Here is a 13658-nt window from a genome sequence, read left to right as displayed (position 1 = left end):
AGTCAAGCAGGTAGGACATAGGATGAGAAATTATATCCTAGCCTTTTATTATGTAACCAAATTTGGTATAGATTTATCCAAATTTTTATCGAATTCTATCCATCTATTTATTTATTTGGCTGCATCAGGTCTTAGTTGCAGCATGCGGGATCTTTTATTGAGGTGCACGGGCTCTTCATTGCGGCGCGCGGTCTTCTCTAGTTGTGGTGTGTGGGCTCAGTAGTCGCAGCCTGTGGGCTCTCTAGTTGTGGCGTGCAGGCTCCAAAGTGCACAGGCCTCAGTAGTTGCGGCGCGTGGGCTGCAGAGCGCACAGGCTCAGTATTTGTGGTACGCAGGCTCTAGAGTGCGCGGGCTCAGTAGTTGCTGTGTGCAGGCTTAGTTGTCCTGTGGCATGTGGGATCTTAGTTCCCCAACCAGGGATTGAACCCACGTCCCCTGTATTGGAAGGCGGATTCTTAACCACTGGACCACCAGGGAAGTCCCAGATTTTTATTGAATTCTGATGAAAACTAAATAATTTAATGTAAATGATTATATTAAGCCGTATATCTTTAGATACATCTGTATTGTTTCCCTTTGTCACTAAAGACACATTTGGTATAAAATTAGATGGATCTCTGATTTTCACAAAATAAAATACTGTAGTTTGGGGGTATCATTGAATAAATATATTAAATCCCTATGTGACTTACTCTTAAGTTTATTGAAACTGAATAGTCCATGGCATTGATATATATATATATCCTTTAGAAACTATGCATAAGCATCTGAAAATTTGTGTCTAAACTTGGGCTTAATTATCTGAGAAAACTTTTAAAAGGTTATATCTGTCTAATCCTTCCAACTTGCATTCTGCTGAAGTCAATGAAAGATGTTAAAAAGAATTTTCTTGATAGATGTTAAAAAGTGCCCTGGGTGATCGAATTAAAGAAAAGACCGGCTTTGAAGAGGAGGATATTGGAAATGAAGAGGTGGAAAGTGGAAATGATGAGACACTGTCTCAGCATAGTGACAGCATCGTGGAGTATGGGCCGAAGAAGCAAAGGCCAGGTACCTATCTTAGGCCAGGTTAAGGACGTCCCCAGAAACCACTTAGCCACTCTGATCTAATGACTGGCTTTCTTTTTTAAATATTTCAGAAATATGTGAAAGCATCAAAAATAATATCAAATACCTGTATCTCCATCTAGAAGTAGCAGATACTAAGTTATATTTGCTTTACACCTTTTGTGTTTAAGAAATAGTTAAAATCTCTTCTCTCCTCCCCACATTCTTTTTCTTTCCCTCAAAGGAATTACTCTCTCAAAGTTGGTATTTTTTCTTCATATCTGTTTTTATTCATTTTTAATTTTTATTTTTTCCAGTTTTATTGAGATATAATTAACATACAAAATTGTATCATTTAAGGTGTACAACATAATGATTTGATATATGTGTATATTGCAGAATGATTACCACAGTAAGTTTAGTTAACATCTATTCACATACTTTCAGTTTTTTTATGTGATGATAACTTTTAAGATCTAATCTCTGAGCAACTTTCAAATACACAATACAGTATTGTAGTCACCATACTGTACATTATATTCTGAGAACTTATAACTGTAAGTTCTACCTTTTGAACAACTTAACACATTTCACCCATCCTTCATATCCCCTACCTCTGGCAACCACCAGTCTGTTCTTCTCTGTATTTTATGCATTTGATTTTTTTAAATTCCACATATAAGTAATATCATAGAGTATTTGTCTTTGTCTGACTCATTTCGCTTAGCATAATGCCCTCAAGGACCATTCATGTTGTGCAAATGGCAGAAATTCCTTCTTTTTTATGGCAGAATAATATTCCATTGTGTACATATCACATTTTCTTTATCCATTGACTGAACACTTCGTTGTTCGCATGTCTTTGCTGTTGTAAATAATGGTTCAGTGAACATGGAGATGCAGCTACCTTTTTGAGGTAGTGATTTCATTTCTTTTCTGGATATATACCCAGAAGTGGAATTGCTGGATCATATGGTAGTTTTATTTTTAATTCTTTCAGGAACCTCCATATTGTTTTCCATAATGGCTGCACCATTTACATTCCCACCAAGGATTTGCAAGGGTTACCTTTTCTCTACATCCTTTCCAACACTTGTTACTTCTTGCTTTTTTTGAGGATAGCCATTCCCATAGGTATGAGTTGATATCTAATTGTGGTTTTGATTTGCATTTCCCTAATCATTAGTGATGTTGAGCACCTTTTCACGTACCTGTTGGCCTTTGTATGTCATCTTTGGAAAAATGTTCAGTTCCTCTGCCTATTTTTTTTTTTTTTTTTTTTTAGAAATTCACGTTCTTTTATTTATTTATTTATTTTTTAATTTATGACTGTGTTGAGTCTTCGTTTCTGTGTGAGGGCTTTCTCTAGTTGCAGCAAGTGGGGACCACTCTTCATCGCGGTGCGTGGGCCTCTCTTGTTGCGGAGCACAGGCTCCAGACGCGCAGGCTCAGTAATTGTGGCTCACGGGCCCAGTTGCTCCGTGGCATGTGGGATCTTCCCAGACCAGGGCTCGAACCCGTGTCCCCTGCATTGGCAGGCAGATTCTCAACCACTGCGCCACCAGGGAAGCCCCCTCTGCCTATTTTTTAATTGGATTTTTTTTTTTTTTTTGCTGTTGAGTTAATACTTTGAATATTAACCCCTTATCAGATACCTGATTTGCAACTATATTCTCCTATTTGGTAGATTGCCTTTTCATTTTGTTGGTGGTTTTCTTTGCTTTGCGGAAGTTTATTAGTTTTAATAGCCCCACCTCTTTATTTTTGCTTTTGTTGCCTTTACTTTTGGTGTCAGATGCAAAAAATCATTGCCAAGGCCAATGTCAACCAGGTTAGTGCCTTTTTACTTACTTTTATTTCTTCTAGGAGTTTATGGCTTCAGGTCTTATGCTCAAGTCTCTTAATTCATTTTGAGTTGATCTTTGTGTTTGGTGTAAGATAGGAGTCCAGCTTCATTATTTTGCATGTGGCTGTCCAGTTTTCCCAACACCATTTATTAAATAAGAGGCTGTCCTTTCCCCACTGTATATTCTTGGCTCCTGTATCATAAATTAATTGACCATATATTCATGGGTTTGTTTTTAGGCTCTCTGTTATGTTACATTAAGCTTTATGTCTGTTTTTTGCCAGTATATTGTTTTGATTACTGTAGCTTTGTAATATAGTTTGAAATCAGGAAGTGTGATGGCCTCTAGCTTTGTTCTTTTTTCTCAGGATTGTTTTGGCTATTTGGGGTGTTTTGTGGTTCCAAACAAATTATATGATTGTTTGTTCTATTTCTGTGAAAAATACCATTGGAATTTTCATAGGGTTTGCATGGAGTTTGTAGATCTCATTGAGGAGTATGCACATTTTAACAGTTTTAATTCCAATCCATGAACACAGATCATCTTTCCATTTATTTGTGTCTTCTTTAATTTCTTTCATCAGTGTCTTATAGTTTTCAGTGTACAGGTCTTTCACCTCCTTGGTTAAATTTATTCCTAGGTATATTATTCTCTTTGAAGCAATTGTAAATGGGAGTTTTCCTTAATTTCTCTCTTTTTATTTTTTTAAAGAGGAGAAAACAAAAGTTTAGTAACACATATATATAGGAGAGACCTAGGAAAACTGAGTAACCCCTATTTCTCTGATAGTTTGTTATTAATGTATAGAATTACAACTATTTTTGTACAGTTGACCCTTGAACAATGTGGATTTGAACTGTGCAGGTCCACTTATACATAGATTTTTTTCAATAAATACGTACTATACTACTACATCATCAGTGCCGGTTGAATCCATGGATGCAGAACTGTGGATATGGAGCACTATCTGTAAAGTTATACTCGGATTTTTGGCTGCATGGAGTCAGTGCCATAAGGAACAACTGTATATTGATTTTGTAACCTGCAGTTTTACTAAATTCGTTTATTAGTTCTAACAGTTTTGGTGGCTTCTTTAGGGTTTTTTATATATAATATGATGTCATCTGTAAAGAGTTGTATTTCTTCATTTCTGATCTGGATGTCTTTTCTTTTTCTTGCCTAATTGCTCTGTCTAGGACTTGTAGTACTATGTTGAATAAAAGCAGGCATCCTTGTCTTGTTCCTGATCTTAGAGGAACTACTTTCAGCTTTTCACTGTTGAATATGTTAGCTATGGACTTGTCATATATGGCGTTTATTATGTTGAAGTACACTCCTTCTATACCCAGTTTGTTGAAAGTTTTTAAAATGGATGTTGAATTTTGTTAAATGCTTTTTATTTATTGAGATGATAATATGATTTTTATCTTTTGTTAATGTGGTGTACACAGTGACGGATTTGTGAATGCTGAACCATCCTTGCATTTCTGGAATAAATCCCACTTGATCATGGTGCATGATACTTGTAGTGTACTGTTGAATTCATTTGCTAATATTTTGTTGAGGATTTTTGCATCTATGTTCATCAGGAATATTGGTCTGTAATTTTTTGTGGCGTCTTGTCTGGTTTTGGTTTTAGGGTAATGTTGGCCTTGTAAAATGAGTTTGGAAGTGTTCCTTCTTCTGTGTTTTGGAAAGGTTTGAGAAGGATTGGTATTAATTCTTTAAATATTTGGTAGAATTCACCAGTGAAGCCATCTGGTCCTTGACTTTTTAAAATTATTTTTATTTAATGTTGGAGTATAGTTGATTAACAATGTTTCATTAGTTTCAGGTGTACAGCAAAGTGATTCAGTTATACGTATATCCATTCTTTTTCAGATTCTTTTCCCATATAGGTTATTACAGAATATTGAGTAGAGTTCCCTGTGCTGTACAGTAGGTCCCTGTTGGTTATGTATTTTAAATAAAGCAGTGTGTACATGTCAATCCCAAACTCCCAATCTATCCCTCCCCTCAGCCCTTCCCCCTGGTAACCATAAATTTGTTCTGTGAGTCTGTGACTCTGTGTTTCTGTTTTGTAAATAAGTTCATTTGTATCTTTTTTTTTTTTTTTTTAGATTTCACATATAAGCGACATCATATGCTATTTGTCTTTCTCTGTCTGACTGACTTCACTTAGCATGATAATCTCCAGGTCCGTCCATGTTGCTGCAAATGGCATTATTTCATTCTTTCTAATGGCTGAGTAATATTCCATTGTATATATGTACCACATCTTTATCCATTCATCTGTTGATGGACATTTAGGTTGCTTCCATGTCTTGACTATTGTAAATAGCACTGCAGTGAACATTGCAGTGCATATATCCTTTCAAACCCTTGTTTTTCTCCAGATATATTCCCAGGAGTGGGATTGCTGGATCATATGGGTTTTAGTTTCTTAAGGAACCTCCATACTGTTCTCCATAGTGTTTGTACCAATTTACTTCCCCACCAACAGTGTAGGAGAGTTCCCTTTTCTCCACACCCTCTCCAGCATTTATTGTTTGTAGACTTTGATGATGGCCTGGTGTGTGGTGATATTTCATTGTAGTTTTGATTTGCATTTCTCTAATAATTAGCGATGTTGAGCATCTTTTCATGTGTCTCTTGGCCATCTGTATGTCTTCTTTGGAGAAATGTCTGTTTAGGTCTTTTGCCCATTTTTTGATTGGGTTGTTCTGTTTTTGTTTTTGTTTTTTTGATACTGAGCCGCATGAGCTGCTTGTGAATTTTGGAGATTAATCCCTTATCGGTCACATTGTTTGCAAATATTTTCTTGCATTCTGTGGGTTGTGCTTTCGTTTTGTGTATGGTTTCCTTTGCTGTGCAAAGCTTTTGAGTTTAATTAGGTCCCATTCATTTATATTTTTTATTTCCATTACTCTAGGAGATGGATTGAAAAAGATATTGCTGTGATTTATGTCAGAGTGTTCTGCCTATGTTTTCTTATAAGAGTTCTATATCTGGTCCATCTGGTTAATCTATTTTGAGTTTATTTTTGTGTATGGTGTTAGAGAATGTTCTAATTTCATTTTTTTATCTTTTTTTTTTTTTAAAGGACCAGGTTTGGGTTTAGGGTTTGGGTTTTTTAAATTAATTAATTAATTTATTTATTTATTTATGGCTGTGTTGGGTCTTCGTTTCTGTGCGAGGGCTTTCTCTAGTTGCGGCAAGTGGAGGCCACTCTTCATCGCGGTGCGCGGGCCTCTCACTATCACGGCCTCTCTTGTTGTGGAGCACAGGCTCCAGACGCGCAGGCTCGTTAGTTGCGGCTCATGGGCTTAGTTGCTCCACAGCATGTGGGATCTTCCCAGACCAGGGCTCAAACCTGTGTACCCTGCATTAGCAGGCAGATTCTCAACCACTGTGCCACCAGGGAAGCCCCTAATTTCATTTTTTTTTACATGTAGCTGTCCAGTTTTCCCAGCACCATTTATTGAAGAGACTGTCTTTCCTCCATTGTATAGTATTGCCTCCTTTGTTGTAGATTAATTAACCATAGGTGCATGGGTTTATTTCTGGGCTTTCTATCGTGTTCCATTGAGCTATATGTCTGTTTTTGTGCCAGTACCATACTGTTGTGATGACTGTAGCTTTGTATCAGTAGTATAGTCTGAAGTCAGGGAGCCTGATTCCTCCAGCTCCATTGTTCTTTCTCAAGATTGCTTTGGCTATCCAGGGTCTTTTGTGTCTCCATACAGATTTTAAGATTTTTTTTGTTCTAGTTCTGTGAAAAATGCCATTGTCAATTTGGTAGGGATTGCATTGAATCTAGATTGCCTTGGCTAGTACAGTCATTTTGACAATATTGGTTCTTCCAATCCAAGAACATGGTATATCTTTCCATCTGTTTGTATCATCTTTGGTTTCCTTCATCAGCATCTTATGGTTTTCCGAGTTACAGGTCTTTTGCCTCCTTAGGTAGATTTATTCCTAGGTATTTTATTCTTTTTGATGCAATGGTAAATGGAGATTGTTTCCTTAATTTCTCTTTCTGATCTTGTTAGTGTACAGAAATGCAACAGATTTCTGTGTATTAATTTTGTATCCTGCAACTTTACCGAATTCATTGATGAGCTCTAGTAGTTTTCTGGTGACACCGTTAGGATTTCTGTGTACAGTATCATGTCATCTGCAAACAGTGACAGTTTTACTTCTTCTTTTCCAATTTGGATTCCTTTTATTTCTTCTCTGATTGCTGTGGCTAGGACTTCCCAAAACTATGTTGAGTAAAAGTGGCGAGAGTGGACATCCTTTTCTTGTTCCTGATCTTAGAGGAAATGCTTTCAGCTTTTCATTGTTGAGTATGATGTTAGCTGTAGATTTCTCATATATGGCCTTTATTATGTTGAGGTATGTTCCCTCTCTGCCCACTTTCTGGAGAGTTTTTTATCATAAATAGCTGTTGAATTTTGTCAGAAGCTTTTTCTGCATCTATTGAGATGATCATAGGATTTTTATTCTTCAATTTGTTGATGTGGTGTATCACACTGACTGATTTGCAGTTATTGAAAAATCCTTGCATTCCTGAGATAAAATTCCACTTGATCATGGTGTATGATCCTTTTAATGTATTGTTGGATTCAGTTTGCTAGTATTTTGTTGAGGAGTTTTGCATCTGTGTTCATTGGTGATATTGGCCTGTAATTTTCTTTTTTTTGTGGTATCTTTGTCTGGTTTTGGTATCAGGGTGATCGTGGCCTCATAGAATGAGTTTGGGACTGTTCTTTCCTCTGCAATTTTTTTGGAATAGTTTCAGAAGGATAGGTGTTAACTCTTCTCTAAATGTTTGATAGAATTCACCTGTGAAGCCATCTGATCCTCGACTTTTGTTTGTTGGGAGTTTTTAAATCACAGTTTCAATTTCAGTACTTGTGATTGGTCTGTTCATATTTTCTATTTCTTCCTGGTTCAGTCTTGGGAGATTTTACCTTTCTAAGAATTTGTCCATTTCTTCCAGGTTGTCCATTTTATTGGCATCTAGTTTGTAGCAGTCTCTTATAAGATCCGTTGTATTTCTGTGGTGTCTGTTGTAAGTTCTCCTTTTTCATTTCTAATTTTACTTATTTGAGCCCCCTTCCTGTTTTTCTTGATGAGTCTGGCTAAAGGTTTTTATCATTTTTGTTTATCTTTTCAAAGAACCAGATTTTAGTTTCATTGATCTTCTCTATTGTTTTCTTTGTTTCTATTTCATTTATTTCTTCTCTGATCTTTATGATTTCTTTCCTTCTACTGAATTTCGGTTTTGTTTGTTCTTCTTTCTCTAGTTGCTTTAGGTGTAAGGTTAGGTGTTTATTTCTGATTTTTCTTGTTTCCTAAGGTAAGATTGTATCACTATAAACTTCCCTCTTAGAACTGTTTTGCTGCATCCCATAGATTTTGGATCATCATGCTTTCATTTTCATTTGTCTCTAGGTATTTTTTGAGTTCCTCTTTGATTTCTTCAGTGATCCATTGGTTGTTTAGTAGCATATTGTTTAGCCTCCACGTGTTTGTGTTTTTTACAGTTTTTTTCTTGTAGTTGATTTCTAATCTCAGCATTGTGGTTGGAAAAGATGCTTGATATGGTTTCAGTTTTCTTAAATTTACCAAGGTTTGCATTGTGATCCAGCATGTGATCAATCCTGGAGAATATTCTATGTGCACTTGAGAAGAATGTATATTCTGTTGATTTTGAATGGAATGCTCTATAAGTATCAAGTCTATTTGGTTTAATGTGTCCTTTAAGGCCTGTGTTTCCTTATTTATTTTCTATCTGGATAATCCATCCATTGATGAAAGTGGGGTGTTAAAGTCCCCTACTATTATCATGTTACTGTTGATTTCTCTTTTTATGGCTCTATTTATTTACCTTATATGTTAAGGTGCTGCTATGTTGGGTGCATATATACAGTTGTTATATCTTTTTCTTGGATTGATCCCTTGACCATTATGTAGTGTACTTCTTTGTCTCTTACAGCAGTCTTTATTAAAGTCTATTTTGTCTGATATGGGTATTGCTACTCCAGCTTTCTTTTGATTTCCATTTGCATGGAAAACCTTTTTCCATCCACTCACTTTCATTCAGTATGTGTCAGTAGATCTGAAGTGGGTCTCTTGTAGACAGCATATATATGGGTCTTGTTTTTGTATCCATTCAGCCAGTCTGTGTCTTTTGGTTGGAGCACTTAATCCATTTATGTTTAAGGTAATTATTGATATGTATGTTCCTATTGCCCTTTTGTTAATTATTTTGGATTTCCTTTTGTAGGTCTGTTTTCTTCCCTTCCTCTTTTGTTCTCTTCTTTTGTGATTTGATGCCTAACTTTAGTGTTGTCTTTGGATTCCTTTTTCTTTTGTGTGTGTGTATTTTTGTAGATTTTCAGTTTGTGGTTAACCGTGAGGTTTTGATATAGCAGTCTATATATAAACAAGATTGTTTAAATTTGCTGGTTTTTTAATTTCAAATGCAATTCCAATATCCTGCATTTTTGCTCTCTTCTCACAATTGCTGGATTTGATATTTGCATGCAGATGATTTCCTGCCTTTACTGTATGTTTGCCTAATGGTGAGCTTTTCCATTTGTATTCTTCTTGTTTCTAGTTGTGGCCTTTTCTTTTCTGCCTAGAGAAGTTCTTTAGCATTTGTTGCAAAGCTGGTTTGGTGGTCCTGAATTTTCTTACCTTTTGCTTGTCTGTAAAGCTTTGATTTCTCCATTGAATCTGAATGAGAGCCTTACTGGATAAAGTATTCTTGGTTGTAGGTTCTTCCCTTTGATCACTTTATTAATTTATTTATTTTAATACATCTTTATTGGAGTATAATCGCTTTACAATACCATGTTAGTTTCTGTTGCACAACAAAGCGAATCAGCCATATGCATACACGTGTCCCCATATCCCCTCCCTCTTGAGCCTCCCCTCCCATCCTCCCTATGCCACCCCTCTAGGTCATTGCAAAGCACTGAGCCGATCTCCCTGTGCTATGCTGCTGCTTCCCACCAGCCAACTATTTTACATTCGCTAGTGTATATACGTCGATGCTACTATCACTTCTCCCCAGCTTCACCCTCCCACCCCATGTCATCAGGTCCATTCTCTGTCTACCTCTTTATTCCTGCCCTGCAACTAGGTTCATCAGTACCTTTTTTTAAGATTCCATATATATGCGTTAGCATACGGTATTTGTTTTTCTCTTTCCGACTTACTTCACTCTGTATGACACCTCACTACAAATAACTCAATTTTGTTTCTTTTTATGGCTGAGTAATATTCCATTGTATATATGTGCCACATCTTCTTTCTCCATTCATCTGTTGATGGACATTTAGGTTGGTTCCGTGCTCTGGCTATTGTAAATAGTGCTGCAGTGAACATTGTGGTGAATGTCTCTTTGAATTATGGTTTTCTCAGGGTATATGCCCAGTAGTGGGATTGCTGGATCATATGGTAGTTCCGTGTTTAGTTTTTTAAGGAACCTCCATACTGTTTTCCATAGTGGTTGTATCAATTTACATTCCCACCAACAGTGTAGGAGGGTTCCCTTTTCACCACACCCTTTCCAGCATTTGTTGTTTCTAGCTTTTTTGATAATGGCCATTCTGACCAGCATGAGGTGATATCTCATTGTAGTTTTGATTTGCATTTCTCTAATAGTAATGTTGAGCATCTTTTCATGTGCTTCTTGGCCATCTGTATGTTTTCCTTGGTGAAATGTCTATTTAGGTCTAACGCCCATTTTTTAACTCGATTGTTTGTGTTTTTGATATTGAGTTCCATGAGCTGTTTATATATTTTGGAGATTAATCCTTTGTCTGTTGTTTCATTTGCAAATATTTTCTCCCATTCTGAGGGTTGTCTTTTTGTCTTGTTTATGGTTTCCTTGATGTTAAAAAGCTTTTAAGTTTAATTAAGTCCCATTTTTTATGTTTTTTTTTATTTCCATTATTCTAGGAGGTGGGTCAAAAAAGATTTTGCTGTGGTTTATGTCAAAGCATGTTTTTCCTATGTTTTCCTCTAAAAGTTTTATAGTGTCTGGTCTTACATTTAAGTCCTTAATCCATTTGGAGTTTATTTTTGTGTATGGTGTTAGGTAGTTTTCTAATTCCATTCTTTTACATGTAGCTGTCCAGTTTTCCCAGCACCACTTATTGAAGAGGCTGTCTTTTCTCCATTGTCTGTTCTTGCCTCCTTTGTCGTAATTTAGGTGCCCATATGTGTGTGAGTTTATCTCTGGGCATTCTGTCCTGTACCATTGATCTGTATTTCTGTTTTTGTGCATTACCATACTGTCTTGATTACTGTAGCTTTGTGGTATAGTTTGAAGTCGGGGAGCCTAATTCCTCCGTCTCCGTTTTTCTTTCTTAAGATTGCTTGGTCTTTTGTGTTTCCATATGAATTGTAAGATTTTTTTGTTCTAATTCTGTGAAGAATGTCATTGATAGTTTAATAGGGATTGCATTGAATCTGTAGATTGCTTTGGGCAGTATAGTCGTTTTCACAGTATAGATTCTTCCAATCCAAGAACATGATATATTTCTCCATCTGTTTATGTCATCTTTGGTTTGTTTCATCAGTGTTTTATAGTTTTCTGAGTACAAGTCTTTCACGTCCTTAGGCAGGTTTATTCTTGGGTATTTTATTCTTTTTGTTGCAATGGTGAATGGGATTGTTTCCTTAATTTCTCTTTCTGGCTTTTCACTGTTGGTGTATAGGAATGCCAGAGATTTCTGTGCATTAATTTTGTATCCTGCAACCTTACCAAATTCATTGATTAGTTCTAGTAGTTTTCTGGTGGCATCTTTAGGATTTTCTATGTATAGTATTATGTCATCTGCAAAGAGTGACAGTTTTACTTCTTCTTTTCCAATTTGTATTCCTTTTATTTCTTTTTCTTCTCTTATTGCTGTGGCTAGGACTTCCAAAACTATGTTGAATAAGAGTTGCAAGAGTGGACATCCTTGTCTTGTTCCTGATCCTAGTGGAAATGCTTTCAGTTTTTCACCATTGAGTATGATGCTTGCTGTGGGTTTGTCATATATGGCTTTTATTATGTAGGTTCCCTCTATGCCCATTTTCTGGAGAGTTTTTATTGTAAATCGGTGTTGAATTTTGTCAAAAGCTTTTTCTGCATCTACTGAGATGATCATATGGTTTTTGTTTTGTTTTGTTTTTTAATTTATTTATTTATTTATGGCTGTGTTGGGTCTTCACCTCTGTGCGAGGGCTTTCTCCAGTTGCAGCGAGCGGGGGCCGCTCTTCATCGCGGTGCGCGGGCCTCTCACTATCGCGGCCTCTCTTGTTGCGGAGCACAGGCTCCAGACGCGCAGGCTCAGTAGTTGTGGCTCACGGGCCCAGTTGCTCCACGGCATGTGGGATTTTCCCAGACCAGGGCTCGAACCCGTGTCCCCTGCATTGGCAGGCAGATTCTCAACCACTGCGCCACCAGGGAAGCCCCAATCATATGGTTTTTATTCATTAATTTGTTAATGTGATGTATTACATTGATTGATTTGCATATATTGAAGAATCCTTGCATCCCTGGGATAAATCCCACTTAATCATGTTGTATGATCCTTTTAATGTGCTGTTGGATTCTGTTTGCTAGTATTTTGTTCAGGATTTTTGTGCCTATGTTCATCAGTGATATTGGTCTGTAATTTTCTTTTTTTTGTGGTATCTTTTTCTGGTTTTGGTATCACGGTGATGGAGACTTCGTAGAATGAACTTGGGAGTGTTCCTCCCTCTGCAATTTTTGGGAAGAGTTTGAGAAGGATTGGTATAGGCTCTTTTCTAAATGTTTGATAGAATTCGCCTGTGAAGCCATCTGGTCCTGGACTTCTGTTTGTTGGAAGATTTTTAATTAAGGTTTCAATTTCATTACTTGTGATAGGTCTGTTTATATTTTCTAATTCTTCCTGGTTCAGTCCTGAAAAATTGTACCTTTCCAAGAATTTGTCCATTTTTTCATGGTTGTCCATTTTATTGGCATATAGTTGTTTGTAGTAGTCTCTTACAATCTTTTGTATTTCTGCAGTGTCAGTTGTGATTTCTCCTTTTTCGTTTCTAATTTTATGATTTGCATCCTCTCCCTTTTTTTCTTGATTAGTCTGGCTAAGGCTTTATCAATTTTGTTTATCTTCTCAAAGAACCAGCTTATAGTTTTATTGATCTTTGCTATTGTTTTCTTTGTTTCTATTTCATTTATTTCTGTTCTCATCTTTATGATTTCTTGCCTTCTACTGACTTTGGGTTTTCTTTGTTCTTCTTTCTCTAGTTGTTTTAAGTGTAGGGTTAGATTGTTTGAGATTTTTCTTGTTTCTTGAGGTGAGATTGAATTGCTATAAACTTCCCTCTTAGAACTGCTTTTGCTGCATCCCATAGGTTTTGGGTCATCGTGTTTTCGTTGTCATTTGTTTCTATGTATTTTTTTAATTTCTTCTTTGAGTTCCTCAGTGATCTCTTGGTTATTTAGTAGTGCACTGTTTAGCCTCCATGTATTTGGGGTTTTTTACAATTTTTTTTCCTGTAATTGATTTCCAGTCTCATAGTGTTGTGGTCAGAAAAAATGCTTGATACAATTTCAATTTTCTTAAATTTTCCGAGGCTTGATTTGTGACCCAAGATGTGATATATCCTGGAGAATGTTCCATATGCACTTGAGAAGAAAGTATATTCTGCCACTTTTGGGTGGAATGTTCTATAAATATCAATTAGATCTGTCTGGTCTATTGTGTCATT

General features: G+C 36.4%; 1 protein-coding gene across 5 annotated transcripts in view; it reads left to right on the top strand.

Annotated features, from left to right (window-relative positions):
* CEP95 (centrosomal protein 95) overlaps positions 1–13658 on the top strand; it is a 64810-nt gene that overhangs the window by 24416 nt on the left and 26736 nt on the right. For all 5 annotated transcript variants that reach the window (XM_082373681.1, XM_082373680.1, XM_082373679.1 and 2 more), the window contains one exon: positions 897–1050. In XM_082373681.1, the coding sequence (XP_082229807.1) occupies positions 897–1050 (154 nt within the window). The remainder of the gene's footprint in view (positions 1–896; positions 1051–13658) is intronic.

The sequence above is a fragment of the Balaenoptera borealis genome (genome assembly GCF_965194805.1).
Source record: "Balaenoptera borealis genome assembly, chromosome: 20".
Lineage (NCBI taxonomy): Eukaryota > Metazoa > Chordata > Mammalia > Artiodactyla > Balaenopteridae > Balaenoptera > Balaenoptera borealis.
The sequence above is the reverse complement of the archived record's forward strand: the minus strand, read 5'-3'. Positions and strand labels throughout refer to the sequence as shown.